Here is a 14,238-nt window from a genome sequence, read left to right as displayed (position 1 = left end):
TACAATTGTTTTGCCTTTATGATATATTAGTGAGGAACGGTGCTGGATTAGATCGTTTCGGGAATGTTGTGAAGTGTTACAGAAGCGCCGCTGTTCATTTTCTAGAAGCGGTGTGTTTGATCTTGGAGTCGCTCGCACAGTTTCTGGCGGTCGTGTCGAGTCTGTGTGTCGCTGTCAGACACGTCCTGCAGGCGGCGCTGTTTCTCATTGCGTCCACAGTGCGCTGGGCGCAACAGATGCTGCTTTTCTCTGAGGACGTGGGTGCATGGGAGAACGAGCAGCAAAAACGGAGAGAAGAAATACAGAAACAGAGAGGACAGCTGGAGGACTACCTAAATCCTGATCAGTCCACAAGGAAAAAGAGACGCTGATTTGCATCCTCTAAACAGCACCTGGTTGCTCTTTGCCATGCGTTTACAATAAAATGTTTTAACCAAGTGAGATTTTAAAAACAATTAGAATATGTTGGTTGTATAACGTTTCACTCTACAGGAAAATCCTACATCGCCATTACGATCGTTTTGACAGGCGAATTAAATGACTTAGATGAGCTAAAAGATGTTGGATCACTTTGCGATTCTTTCGGAAATTTTCATAAACACAAAAGCACCATAAAAGCAGCTTCTGATGCCATAACATTTTTGTATGTCTACATTGATCACCTGAAGTGGAGTTCACCGACTGAGCTGAACTTGAGTACCAGCACAAATGCTCTTTTGCATTTTCTATGTACTATGGTAGCACTTGTGTGTGTATTCTTGTTTATGCAACTATTGTGAGGACCAGACTTCCACACAAGGATAGTAAAACCAGACATTTCGGATATTTTAGGGACTGGCCTGGGTATAATAAAAAAAAGTGTTTAGGGTTAGGGGATATAAAATATTGTTTGCTCAGTATAAAAGTAATAGAAGTTTATGGAAATTCCCCACAATTCACAGAAAAATAGAGTGTGTGTGTACGTACTGTTCGTGCATATGTTTTTTTATTTATTTCATAATTCTCTGTGCTGCTTAAAAAAAGAAGGAAACATAAATCATTTATCAAGATGTTACCTTAATGATAATTTATGATATAAAAATATTTAAAAATTATGTAAGTAAGTATCTGTATGAGCATGTCTATAAACTACAAAATGAAATAATCTATTCCTCAACAGCAGTTAAAAATATATGTTCAACACCTAGAGCAGCTACTACAAGCTTATTCGGCGTTTGACACTAAAACACTACAGTAGCCTACATACACACATTAGCTACATTAAAAAGAACTCATTTGTTAAATGTGTTGAAGCTGTTAACACTGGTTTTGGTCACAGCAGCCATCCTGAGCAAAACTGAGAGAACGTTAGATGTCAGATGATCAACACTCGTATGATTGAGCTTCGCCTGAGAGAGATTGACAATAATAATCGGTTTTAACTACAGCATCCAACACTACATTGTTGAAGCACAGTGTGTGAAGCAGTATTTTAAAAGTGAAAATTTAAAAACCTTGCTAGAATAGTTTAATTATTCAATAAAAAGATTAATGCAATTATTTGATTATTAAAACGTGTTAAATTGCATGTTAATGCGTTTTAAAAGAATACTTGAAAGATAAGTGTATAATAAAATGTCCATTTTGCTGTTGAATAATACCATCTGTATGATTTTCTAATGATCTATAAAAATATAGCATCTATACTGCAATAGCAGTTGAATTAAATGATGTTCTACATCTACAGCAGCTACTGAAGGTTTGTTCAGTGTTTGACACATGCAGCACTTATACATATTAGCAATTCTACGATAAAAGAATAAAGAGTCGCCTTTGTCCGATTTTTCTCATCACAGTCTGGCATCTACACTGACCTGAGGGCTCCATCCATTGCCTGTAATGAAGAAAAGCTGATTACACTACACAACAGAGCAGAAACACCCTTAGTTTCAATAGAAGGCTGTAGATCAGAACAAAAATTAATCCATAATCTTACTCAGCATGTCCCATATTCTCCTTACTGCAGGTGTATTCACTCTAAACTCATTCTGGTCGTCACTGAAAAAGAGAGAGAGGTGTTATTAAACTCATTTCTGTGTTAATAAATCAATACCGTTGTCAAAGATTATTTCTTAGATGCATGTTGAAATGGTTTACACTTTAGTTTTGGTCATAGCAGCCATCCTGAGCAAAGCTGAGAGAACGTTCTTCTGGAGGTCAGACGATAAACACTCATACGACTCAACTTCACCTGAAAGAAAGAGACAGATCGAAGAGAATCGGTTTTAATAATAAACATTATCTGATTGCATTCATCTGTTAGATAATTCACAAGATCATTTCACAGATATTGGCAGAAATAACCCGCACCTGAAATAAAGAGCTTCATGATGAAACTGCGGATGCTGTTTTGAAACATCTTCTCTCTGAATGTCTGCGAACTCTCTTCACACAGGTACCTGAACACCAGCTAGACACATCATCAGCATTCATATTACAGGAATAGTTTAGCCAAAAATTACAATTTGGAAAAATTTACAAATACCAGGCCAAGATCCAAGATATTATAGATGAGTTTGCTCCATCATATTTGGAGAAATGCAGCATTACAACACTTGCTCACCAATGGATCCTCTGCAGTGAATGGGTGCCGTCAGAATGGGAGTCCAAACAGCTGATAAAAACATCACAACAATCCACAAGTAATCCACTGTACATCACTCCTGTCCATCAGTTAACATCTTGCGAATAAAATACGAGTCTTTATCCATGATATTGCTTTCTCCAGTGAAAAGGTCGTTTTGTCTGACATATGCACAGATCAAGCCCAGGTTACTAGTGAAAACAATCCAAAACGGTTCTTAACAAATCTTTTGGTAGATTTTGATGCGAGAGAATAACAGGTGATGGACTTTTACCACTGGAGGAAGCATTATTATGAGTTATTAAATCTTATTTTAACCAGAAGTGAAGGTTTAAAGTAAAAAATGCCTTAATAATGGATTTGTTTCTTACAAATATGCAACTTTTCGCTTACGTTAAGGGGTGGACTGGAGTGGTGTGGATTATTGTGATGTTTTTATCAGCTGTTTGGACTCTGATTCTGACGGCACCCATTCACTGCAGAGGATCCATTGGTAAGCATGTGATGTAATGCTACATTTCTTCAGATCTGTTTCAATGAAGAAACAAGCTCTTGGATCTTGGATGGCCTGAGGGTGAGTACATTTTCAGCTAATTATGATTATTCATTTTTTTTGGTTAAACTATTTCTTTAATTCTGGTATTTAAAGGTATTGTTACTTGCCAATGGAGATGGAGAACTGTCTGGACAACTGTGTAAATGACTACAATCACCTGGTAGCTCTCAATGAAAGGCTGCAGAATCGCTCTGAGGAAGATGATGGTTTCCTGGCCATTGTCCCTCACACAGATCTCTTCATCAGAGCGGCCGATCACACCAGACTTCTGTAGCAAAGAACAGCCCTCCTCGAAGTCCTGAGAGAGAAACGGGGCTTTAGATGGATGTCATGTTTAACAGCGTTATTTAAACAGTGAGACTCACCTGATCTGCTTGTCCAGGAATAAGAACAAACTCATTGGAAAAGAGCTCCAGCAGGAACTTGAAATGATGAAAGACGTCGTCTAGAAAGAGAACAACAGAGTAACCTTGGTTCAGATGTTTTACACTAATAATTCATTTATTTACCCTCATTTCATTCTAAACCTGTTTGACTTCTTTCTTCAGTGTAACACAAAACTTAAGCACACTGCACACTAGAAGTCATGAGGCCCTATATAATTGATTTCATATGATACAACTTACCTGTTTTATTTCTTGCAGCTGTTTTCATAGAGACCGCCACCATAGCTGGTCTTGTGAATACATGTACTGCTTGATTCCTGTAGGAGGCGCACATGAGCACAGCAGCAGCACGTCTGAACACGCCCTCTTCTTGAGTGACAGGCCCTGGCCCCTCCTCCTCCACTAGAAAGACACGCCCCCTCTCACAGCGAACCACTGAGTGATGCAGGCTCACGCTCGATGACATCACCACAGAATCCAAAACATTCTCTACACATAAAAAAAAAAAAAAGTAGAGAATGGTATGTTTTCATACCTGCAAATACACTTTTAAATGATAAGATTTTTTGATGAAGATGTGGTTTGTGTTTTGTGATGAGTGGTTGCTATTAGGATGTTTTTATTGGAATTAACAGGATTTTAAACAACAATCTTCTGTATCCGAAAGATTCAACACACAAACATGAGAACTTCTGTCCCATTTGCCCCATACTGAACGCTCAGTCTGTGTGGTTGCTGTAGGAACAGCTCTGAATGGGGGTTTTGTTGTTTTCGGACACTGCTGATCCCATTCACATGTATGGCTTTAGTCCCAGAGTTAAAGAACCTTTACAAGATGTTCACAATACACAGAAAACTAAACTAGTGAGAGACCCTTGGAAAGAGCTCATGAATATTCTAATGAAGTACACAGCTCCAGTTAGACTATGCTAGTGCTTTCTCTATAGTTAGCATCTGCTGTTGATTTTATGGCCGAAAATATTTTGACTCATTCTTCAAAAGTTTGTAAAAAATTATCCAAAATTGTGTTTACAGTTATGCACTTACAACACAATGGAAGTCTATGGGACATTCCAGAGAGTTTATGGTTGTAAAATCTTTCTGTAAAAAAAAAAAAAAAAACTGTTGTTGTTGTTATGATCAAGCTTTTCTACTTTTTCTGGTATTTATGCGCATCGATCAGAAATAACTGAAATTACATGGCGGTGACATATGTGACCCTGGAGCACAAAAGCAATCTTATGTCGCTGTGGTTTATTTTTAGCAATAGCCAAAAAACATTGTATGGGTCAAAATGATTGATTTTTTTCTTTAATGCCAAAAATCATTAGGATATTAGTTGAAGGTAATGTTACATGACAATATTTAGTACATTTCCTACCGTAAATATGTCAAATCTTAATTTTTGATTAGTAATATGCATTGCTAAGAATTCATTTAGACAACTTCAAAGGCGATTTTCTCAGTATTTAGATTTATTTGAAACTTCAGATTTATTGTCTTGTCTTATAACAAACCATAAATCAATAGAAATCTTTGGAAAAATTGACTGATTTTGTGGTCCAGGGTCACATATAAGATATAATTATAGAAGTTCGCCAGTCTCATTTATTTATGTGTAATGTTCAACTTTGGCTTGTATTATAATGTCCTGCCCTATAGATGTCCATTGTTTGATTTTTCGAACTTGAACTGACAAATAAGTCAAAAATATTTTCTCTGTCCACTGACAGCATGCAACAGAAGCTGTCTATAAAGCACTGAAGCCAATAGCTGATTGTATTTTTATGCAGTACGGTGCAATGCAATACCACGTTTATTTATAGAGCATCATCTCTACACACATCCTTACTGGGCCATCTGAGATTAGCTCCAAACCGCAGGGCGAGACTCTTCAGCCACAGGGTTTTATGGGTAAGCAGATCCAAATCAATGCCCTGGAGGTTCTGAAGGAGAACCACGGCCATCAGGTTCCAGGCGCTCAGTACTACATTTCTCTCCTGCAAACAGATGATCATGTGGGCAAGGCCAGATACAAACTCCTGCGTCTCTTTACTGGGCTTCATAGGCAGGTCTCTGTTAATAAGACAAAAAAGAGTGAGTTTTTTTTGTGCTAATAATAGCATACTACTACTTCTGCAGTATGGAGTATGTATATTTCAAGCAGTATTTGTCTATTTGCATGGAATAACAAGATCCAAAAACGTGCAATATCAAAATAAATAAAATCAATAATAAAAAATAATGTGTCATGAATGATTTGTGAATGATCACAAAATGCTGGTGGTGGCTGTAAACCAAAAAAATATTAATACTCTGGCAGAGAAAGTGTTAAAATTTCTATTTTGACTAATTATTTGATCAGACTGGCAAAATATCTGGACAAAAAATATAAACGTAAAGTTAAAATTTAAGCCAAATTATAAAAAAATATTTTTGATGAACATATTAATCATTTTGTTGTTTTTATTTAATAATATATGACCCTGGACCACAAAACCAGTCATAAGGATTTTTCGAAATTAAGATTATACATCTTCTAAAAGGTAAATAAATAAGCTTTCCATTGATGTATGGTTAGTTAGGATCAGACAATATTTGGCCGAGATACAACTATTTGAACATCAGGAATCTGAGAGTGCAAAACAAAAATCGAAATATTGAGAAAATCACCTTTGAAGTTGTCCAAATATAGTTCTAGGAAATGCATAATACTAATCAAAACATTATGTTTGATATTTTAACAGCAGGAAATTAACTAAATATCTTCATGGACCATGATCTTTACATAATGTCCTAATGATTTTTCGGTCACAGAATTTTGTATTTTGACCCATACAATATATTTCATGGCTATTGCTAAAAATATACCCCAGCGACTTAAGACTGGTTTTGTGCTCCAGGGTCACATATGTAAATATCTCATATTGAACTATTTTGTTCATAATAAATGAATGAACAATCAATTTATCATTGCAATTGCAATTTTTTTTATTTCAAGTAATTATTATTATTTTAGTTAACTATACTAACTCTAATGTTTTTATTACCTGGGCACCAGATTATACTCTCTGCGGTTTATTTTTCCCTTCACCAGGTCTCTGACTGACACAGGGTTGCCAAAGTACACATGCATGCAGCCGTAATCCTGCTTCAGCACCGTCCTGGCCTTCAGCAAAGCCTGCAGATGCACAGCAAGAGCTCAGAACCAGGCTCTTTCCTTAATATCTTTGTATTTTGCACAGACTGTACCTCTGTGGTCTCTTTGGGTTTAGGCACTCCCAGCAGCTCATGAGCGAGGAGCGACTCCTCCAGCACACGCTCATAACTGATGCTGATGGGCACCAGACTGATGTCAAACACCTCTCCTTTAAAAAAGGGCTCCAACACCATGTGCATCATTCCTGGAAGGATCCAAACACAACTGGAGAACACGCAGAACCCCACATTTACAGCTTACCATCTTAACTACAAGCTTACCTAGTTTTGGTGTGAGAGATTTCAGCGTTCTGCTCCGTAATCCTTCAACGTAAAACTCTAATGGAGCATAACCTGTCTGCAGAAAAACAACTACTGTGAGTATCAGTGCTAATTATATTTTCAGGGCTAAATAAGTGTTTCTTAATTATTAGAGATCTTTAATAATGTGTACTAATTAACTGTGCAAAATAGGATCAGGAACATGCATTAAAGAAGTAAACAACACATTAAGCATAAAAATTAAAATTAATTGTTTTAAATGCCACAATTGAATTTATAATGTACAGAAGATGGATATTCATGCTGAGATTTGTTAAAGATTACATTTAACAGGGTTATTAAATTATTAGGGTTATGTCTTTTAAAATAAATGTAAAATATTAGTATATTTAATATACATTTCTTCCTTGCATTCAAAGTTTTCTTTCATTTTTTTTTTCAAATTAATATTTTTATTCAATGCATTAAATTGATCAAAAGTTACAATAATAATCACAAAGGTATGTGCCAGAAGTGGGATGAAAAAGTTTATTTCAAATAAATGCTGTTTTTTTATATATATTTCTATTCATCAAAGAATCCTGAAAAAAAAAATGGTTTCCACAAAAATACGAATCAGCAAAACTCTTTTTAATATTTATAATAATCAGAAATATTTCTCATGCAGCAAATCTGCATTTTTAGAATGATTTCTGAAGATTTGTGTGACACTGAAGACTGGAGGAATGATGCTGAAAATTCAGCTCTACATCACAAGATTTTTTTTTATTTTAATTGCAATAATATTTCACAATAATAATGTTTTCCCTGTATTTTTAATCAAATAAATGTAGCCTTGGTGAGCAAAAAAATAAATAAATAAATGACCATCCCCACACCTTTTAATGGTACTGTACGATCATTTCTAGACAAATCTCTAATAACAAATGAATTCTCACCCGCACAATAGTTCTGACGTACTCAGACAGCACCGCCCAGTACAGCTTGTCTGAGCCAATGGCACGACGGATAAAAAACGCTCCTGACCGCCGAAAGATCTCACCAATCAGCTTCATCCCCATCAGAGCTGTAAGAGAAAGAAACATGGACAGATTTGGATAAAGGTAAGTACAGAAATAGTAGTTTTATGTTTACGTTTTGACATGATCGCATCTAGTTGCATTTTACATTCAAAATATGATGTGACTATGGGATTATGCCACCTACAGTTCCATTAAAAATCAATAGATACTTGCGAATTCCAGCTGCAATGACGGGGATAGAGAGGTCATAAGTGAACATGATGTAAGACAGAACCAGGAAATCCACGTAACTCCTGTGATTGGGCATCAGGATGACGGGATACTCCTGAATGGCTTGCTGGAGCTGAATGAAGACAGAATTCAGTGTGAAGCTTTCCTTTTGAAGACAATTTATTTTTAAAGGGTACCTATTATGCAAAAATCACTTTTATAAGGTGTTTGAACACAGTTGTGTGCCTGCAGTGTGTGAAAACAACCAGAATCAGAATCAGAATCAGAATGAGCTTTATTGCCAGGTATGTTTACACATACGAGGAATTTGTTTTCGTGACAGAAGCTCCGCAGTACAACAGAATGACAGCGACAGAACATAAAACACATAATAAAAGAATAAAAAATACAAATAAGTAGATAGTGAATAACAATATACAAATGACAATTGTAGGCAAGTATATTACAAAATGAAGTTATGTATGTACATATATATTGTGTGCAAAATTTAAGTGTATACTAAGTATGTGTGTTAGATAAATAAAGTGTGTGTGTATATAAATATAAAGTGTAGTGTGTTCGCCATTATTATCAGCTGTTCATAAGATGGATTGCCTGAGGGAAGAAACTGGTCCTGTGTCTGGTCCTTCTAGTGCTCAGTGCTCTGTAGCGTCGACCAGATGGCAACAGTTCAAAGAGGGAGTGTGCTGGATGTGAGGGGTCCAGAGTGATTTTGACAGCCCTTTTTCTCACTCTGGATAAGTACAGTTCTTGAATAGATGGGAGAGTTGAACCAATGATTCGCTCAGCAGTCCGGACTACCCTCTGTAGTCTTCTGAGGTCAGATTTAGAAGCTGAGCTGAACCAGACAGTTACTGAAGTGCAGAGGATGGATTCAATGATGGTGGAGTAGAACTGTTTCAGCAGCTCCTGTGGCAGGTTAAACTTCCTCAGCTGGCGGAGAAAGTACAACCTCTGCTGGGCCTTTTTCACAATGGAGTCAATGTGAATGTCCCACTTCAGGTCCTGAGAGATAGTGGTGCCCAGGAACCTGAATGACTCCACTGCAGTCACAGTGCTGTTCATGATGGTGAGTGGGGGGAGTGCAGGGGGGTCTCTCCTGAAGTCCACGATCATCTCCACTGTTTTGAGGGTGTTAAGCTCCAGGTTGTTGAGACTGCACCAGACAGCCAGCTCTTTTACCTCCTGTCTGTAAGCAGACTCGTCACCGTCCTGAATGAGGCCAATGAGTGTGGTGTCATCTGCAAACTTCAGGAGCTTGACAGAGGGGTCCTTAGATGTGCAATCATTAGTGTACAGGGAGAAGAGCAGTGGGGAGAGTACACAGCCCTGGGGAGCTCCGGTGCTGATTGTACGGGTGCTGGATGTGTATTTTCCCAGCCTCACTAGCTATTGCCTGTCTGTCAGGAAGCTGTTGATCCACTGACAGACTGAGGTGGGCACGGAGAGCTGATTTAGTTTGGGCAGGAGGAGGTTTGGGATGATCGTGTTGAAGGCCGAGCTGAAGTCCACAAACAGGATCCTCACATAAGTCCCCGGTCTGTCTAGGTGTTGCAGAACATAATGCAGTCCAATGTTTACTGCATCATCCACAGACCTGTTTGCTCTGTAGGCAAACTGAAGAGGATCCAGCAAGGGCCCAGTGATGTCCTTCAGGTGGCCCAGCACCAGTTTTTCAAATGACTTCATGACTACAGACGTTAGAGCCACAGGCCTGTAGTCATTTAGTCCTGTAATTTTGGGTTTCTTAGGGATGGGGATGATGGTGGAACGTTTGAGGCATGAAGGGACTTCGCACAGCTCCAGCGATCTGTTGAAGATCTGTGTGAAGATGGGGGCCAGCTGGTCAGCACAGGATTTCAGACAGGCTGGTGTAACACAATCTGGGCCTGGTGCTTTTTTCCTTTTCTGCTTTCCTTTTTCCTTTTCTTCCTTTTCCTAACCAGCCTGTATTGGTGAAAATCCATTCAGTCATTTATTAGTAATCACAATAAATCATAAACAGTCTCTCTCAGAACAAGCGATTCCAGAAATCTCCCTATGTTCACGTCACCACAGGGAAAAGTCCCGCCCATTTGTGATGTTCTCTGCCCTATTAGCATAGACACAGGCCTGAGAGAGAAGCAGCAGTCCACCATTACTGGAGATTTACAATGTCAGCACCAAAGATGCAACACAAGTGTTGTGTTTTGGGATGCACTGTGGATTTCGTAGATAATGTACCAAAAAAAAAAAAAAATTAATTTAATCTTTAATTGTAATTATAATTTTGAAGCACTTCTGAAAAGGGGGCCAGGAAAACCAGCTTATTTGCATTTAAAGGGACAAAGACAAAAATGGCATGTTTTGGCTCATACTGTAAAAGTGGCGACTTAAACTAGCTATTAAAAATGATATGTGGGGTATTTAGAGCTAAAATTTAAAATACACACTCTGGGGACATTAGATGCTTATTTTAAATTTTATAAAAAGGGGCATAATAGGTCCCCTTTAAAAGAACAGAAAAACTCTAACCCGTGTGAGCCCATCCTCGTTGACGTGTATAGAGCTGAAGACGGTCTTAAAAACTTTGCTCAGTGCGAAACCCAGCAGACGAATGAATCCCAGCTGAAGGTTTTGACTCATTTCATCCAGCAGCGCAGATGCCTCTTCTAAAAGTGCCTCACGCGGTTCGTCACATTCAACCACAATCTGTGTGTGAGCGAGAGACGGTGAGAAAAAACTGGTTTGGCATCTTCTTTTAATAAGCAACGCTTTCTGTCTCTCACCTCCTGTATGATGTAGCTTAGGTATTGTGACTCAAGCACCATCCTGTTGAGAGCGGCAGCTGAGATGGGTGTGGCCCCGTGGTATGGCTGAGGGTTAAAGGTCCGGAAGGCGTGGCTAAAGTCACTGCTCCGCCTCCTCTCCTCCAGAATGTCAAAGAAGCCATCAGCTTCTGCACCCTCCACACTCTAATACACACAATATTACATGTTCAATAAAGCAGAAATATAAAAGGTTCATACATAAACAGTATCAAAACTGTAAGCGCAAAACGTAATTCTGTCAGGACCACTATGCAGTCTAGCATGGATAAGAACAGGGAGAGCAGCAATATCCCCCCAGTGTAAACAGAACAGTACTAAAGGACCTTATATGTGAGTGCTGTAATAGTTGTCGCATCCCTATAGATAGACATGAATCAGCTGAGAGTCGTCTGATGTGAGCTTGACTAACGTGACCTGCCAGAACAAATGCTACGCTATGATTTTGGGTTGCATTTAGGTTATGTATGGTTTGCGTATCTGAATGGCCAAAAACGAACTTTAAAAACCATTTTATTTGCAATTAATTATTAATTTTATACAAGAAATATAAAACATTGATTAAACTTTGTGAAATTACCTAAACATGTTTAAGTAGACACCAAACATGTTTAATAAAAAAAAGAAATGTAAAAAGTTTGTACATAAACAGTATCAAAACAGCAAACCTTGCAATTGGTTACATTTAGGTTATGTGCAGTTTGCGTAGACTATTTGAATAGCCAAAAATTAGTGTTTATTTGATAAAATTATATCTTAATTAAAGGGTTAGAATGAATATTAGCCTTTTATTTACTCACCCTCAAGCCATACTATTTGGTATGTCTTACTACACATAGTATAGTTAGTGTAGCAAATTGTTAATTTTAGGTCACCATGTTTATTATTATTATTTTTTATAGTAAAACCATGGTTAATTTCCATAAGGGTTGTATTGCCAGGTTAACAAAAAAGTGATAAAGAGGACACATAGGATGAATATAGAGATGCCATTGTCACTTTTAACAGCTTTGGATAGTTTCCATATTGTTTAGATAAACTTTGGTAACTCTTTATGAATTATGAGTATGGTAGATACCATAGCTATAAATAAAGACTTTGGATGACATGAAACTATGGTCAAAAGTCTATGGGAAAATGTTGGGGTAACAGTTGGATGGATGCTGTCTGTTTTTAGGTCCCCACTTTAAAAAAAATAAATAAATAGCGCAAAACGCATCCTGTGTAGTTTAATTTCCGTGTTTTTAACAAAGGAAGCATAACAAAAAGTGAAAGCAAAACACTTTTCTCATCGTGTTCATACTGCTAAGGTACTTAACTAACGTTAGGCATAACCACCAAATTTATCTGTGTAACGTTACACAACAAAAGCGACAGCCTTCAGTTTGGCGCGTCGTCTTGTGTCGCTCTGAACCGTTATTATAATACACGTCCGTAGCCAATAATTGAACAAAGATACCTAAACAACAGACAGATCGTGTACATACCAGTGGCTCCATGTCCCACACAAGAGCAGCAGGTGCTCTTCTCCCCTCCTCTGATCATGTGAGGTCAGAGTCAAGAGAACCGGCCAAACCTCGGACACAAGCTCGCGCACCAATGAGCGTGCGCACCGCGGGAACGCCTCCCGTCGCGTGACCGGTCACCCCCAATAATCTCCAACTTTAAACAATCTGTTTCAAAGATTATCACATTTAACAGTGATGAAAAAAAATGTGTGTAGTATTAAACACTGCTTTAATAGCCGTTGACATGCATTTAACCCTTTCAACCTCTATGCCTTCAGTGAAAAACTTAAGTTGGCACCCTCCTCACTGGCACAAAGATACTGGGCCAAAATTGTGTCTGAAATGAGTAATATCTTTGACAAGGAGTTGATTGTGGATCCTTTCATTTTGATCCTTGGTCTGCTGGATAAAGCTTTGATTTTATCAAATGAAAAGAGACTTTACAATTTTCTCACATTTGCATCCAGGAAGAACATATTAATGAGATGGATAATTGATATAACTCCAACTATATCTGGATGGCACAGGATTTTAATTGAACTAATCTGACTGGAATAGTTAACATGTTTAGTCAATGGTCAGTTTTATAACTGGAAGCCTTACATCAATGACTGATTTATCAACTATTCTGTGAAAGAGTTTCCCTCTTCCTCAAGTGAGGGCATAAGATTTGGATTTTGTACTACCTCTATGTATTAAGTGGTTATTCTTAATTTGAGTACCTAGTTTTATTTTATTTTATTTTTTTAGTGACCTAGGGTAAATCTGCTTATGCTTTTTTTGCCATTTTTTATGATTATGGTTTGCATTCACGTGTGTTCTGTTAAAGCTGGGAAAAGTTAAATAAATGTAGTAGAATACAGTAGATTGTGTTTTAAGGGGAGACAGACACTGCAGGCAAAAACACAGTTTTTTCATGCACCTGTCAATTTTTAGCGTTTGGGCTTTTTGGCTTTTCATAAAGTGTTGTTTCAGACTAATGGAAAGAAAACATCCAAAAGACACTGTTAAGTATTTCTTTTATAGCACTTAGCCACTATTTGTGTCAATAGATTTCAATTGCCGTCTTCTCAAAATGAGTTTTTTCTCCAACACTGAGGCATAAATCTCCACTTCAGTAGCACTTACACACACCAAACTTTACATATTTATTCCTGTCTATACTCTGACGGTTTTTTACAGAGGGATTTGTTCATATATATAGTTTTCTTGATTATATACAACATTTAATTCCCCCCAAAATTGTGAAAATATATTGTTTTCTGGCTGCTCAAAGTATTTTCTGAATAATGGCGTGACAAAAGAGATACACAGAATTACCTCTGTACCTCTGACCCCCTGCAGTGTTCAGATTTTTGTACTAGAAATTTATGAAAATTAGCTCATATTTAATTAAATAATGCCTAATTTGCATATTTAAACATAACATTTTTGTTGTAATACAAAAAAAAATTTTCAATTACCAATGTAGTCAATCAACTTAGTAAGTAAGGTGACAACTATTAGTTATTTTTTTTACCCTACTCACCTAGAGTGTCTCGCCTCATATGTGGCTAAGAATTTTAGCACCTGAAAAATGATGAAACATTTTCCACTTTCCAATTATGGATAAATGAGATAAACCT

General features: G+C 37.5%; 1 protein-coding gene across 1 annotated transcript; it reads right to left on the bottom strand.

The window, feature by feature from the left end:
- Nucleotides 1-1,490: 1,490 nt before the first annotated feature.
- On the bottom strand, nucleotides 1,491-12,715 carry LOC113120658 (dihydroxyacetone phosphate acyltransferase-like). The gene is made up of 16 exons (XM_026290618.1): nucleotides 12,593-12,715; nucleotides 11,067-11,252; nucleotides 10,813-10,989; nucleotides 8,281-8,410; nucleotides 7,984-8,111; nucleotides 7,046-7,121; nucleotides 6,818-6,969; nucleotides 6,616-6,746; nucleotides 5,418-5,641; nucleotides 3,806-4,054; nucleotides 3,545-3,624; nucleotides 3,337-3,477; nucleotides 2,350-2,449; nucleotides 2,137-2,230; nucleotides 1,976-2,037; nucleotides 1,491-1,873 (listed from the first exon to the last, which is right to left on the bottom strand). The coding sequence occupies exons 1-16, from the start codon at nucleotides 12,602-12,604 to the stop codon at nucleotides 1,830-1,832; spliced, it is 1,986 nt and encodes a 661-aa protein (XP_026146403.1). The 5' UTR covers nucleotides 12,605-12,715; the 3' UTR covers nucleotides 1,491-1,829.
- Nucleotides 12,716-14,238: the final 1,523 nt, after the last annotated feature.

This window comes from Carassius auratus, chromosome 20 (genome assembly GCF_003368295.1).
Source record: "Carassius auratus strain Wakin chromosome 20, ASM336829v1, whole genome shotgun sequence".
Taxonomy (NCBI): Eukaryota; Metazoa; Chordata; class Actinopteri; order Cypriniformes; family Cyprinidae; genus Carassius; species Carassius auratus.
The sequence above is the reverse complement of the archived record's forward strand: the minus strand, read 5'-3'. Positions and strand labels throughout refer to the sequence as shown.

Coding starts and splice junctions, on each gene's coding strand:
- LOC113120658 (XM_026290618.1), bottom strand. Junction 8,411..10,812: donor ACGAGGATGGGCTCACACGG/GTTAGAGTTTTT, acceptor GTCTTCATTCAG/CTCCAGCAAGCCATTCAGGA. Junction 5,642..6,615: donor GAGTATAATCTGGTGCCCAG/GTAATAAAAACA, acceptor TCTTATTAACAG/AGACCTGCCTATGAAGCCCA.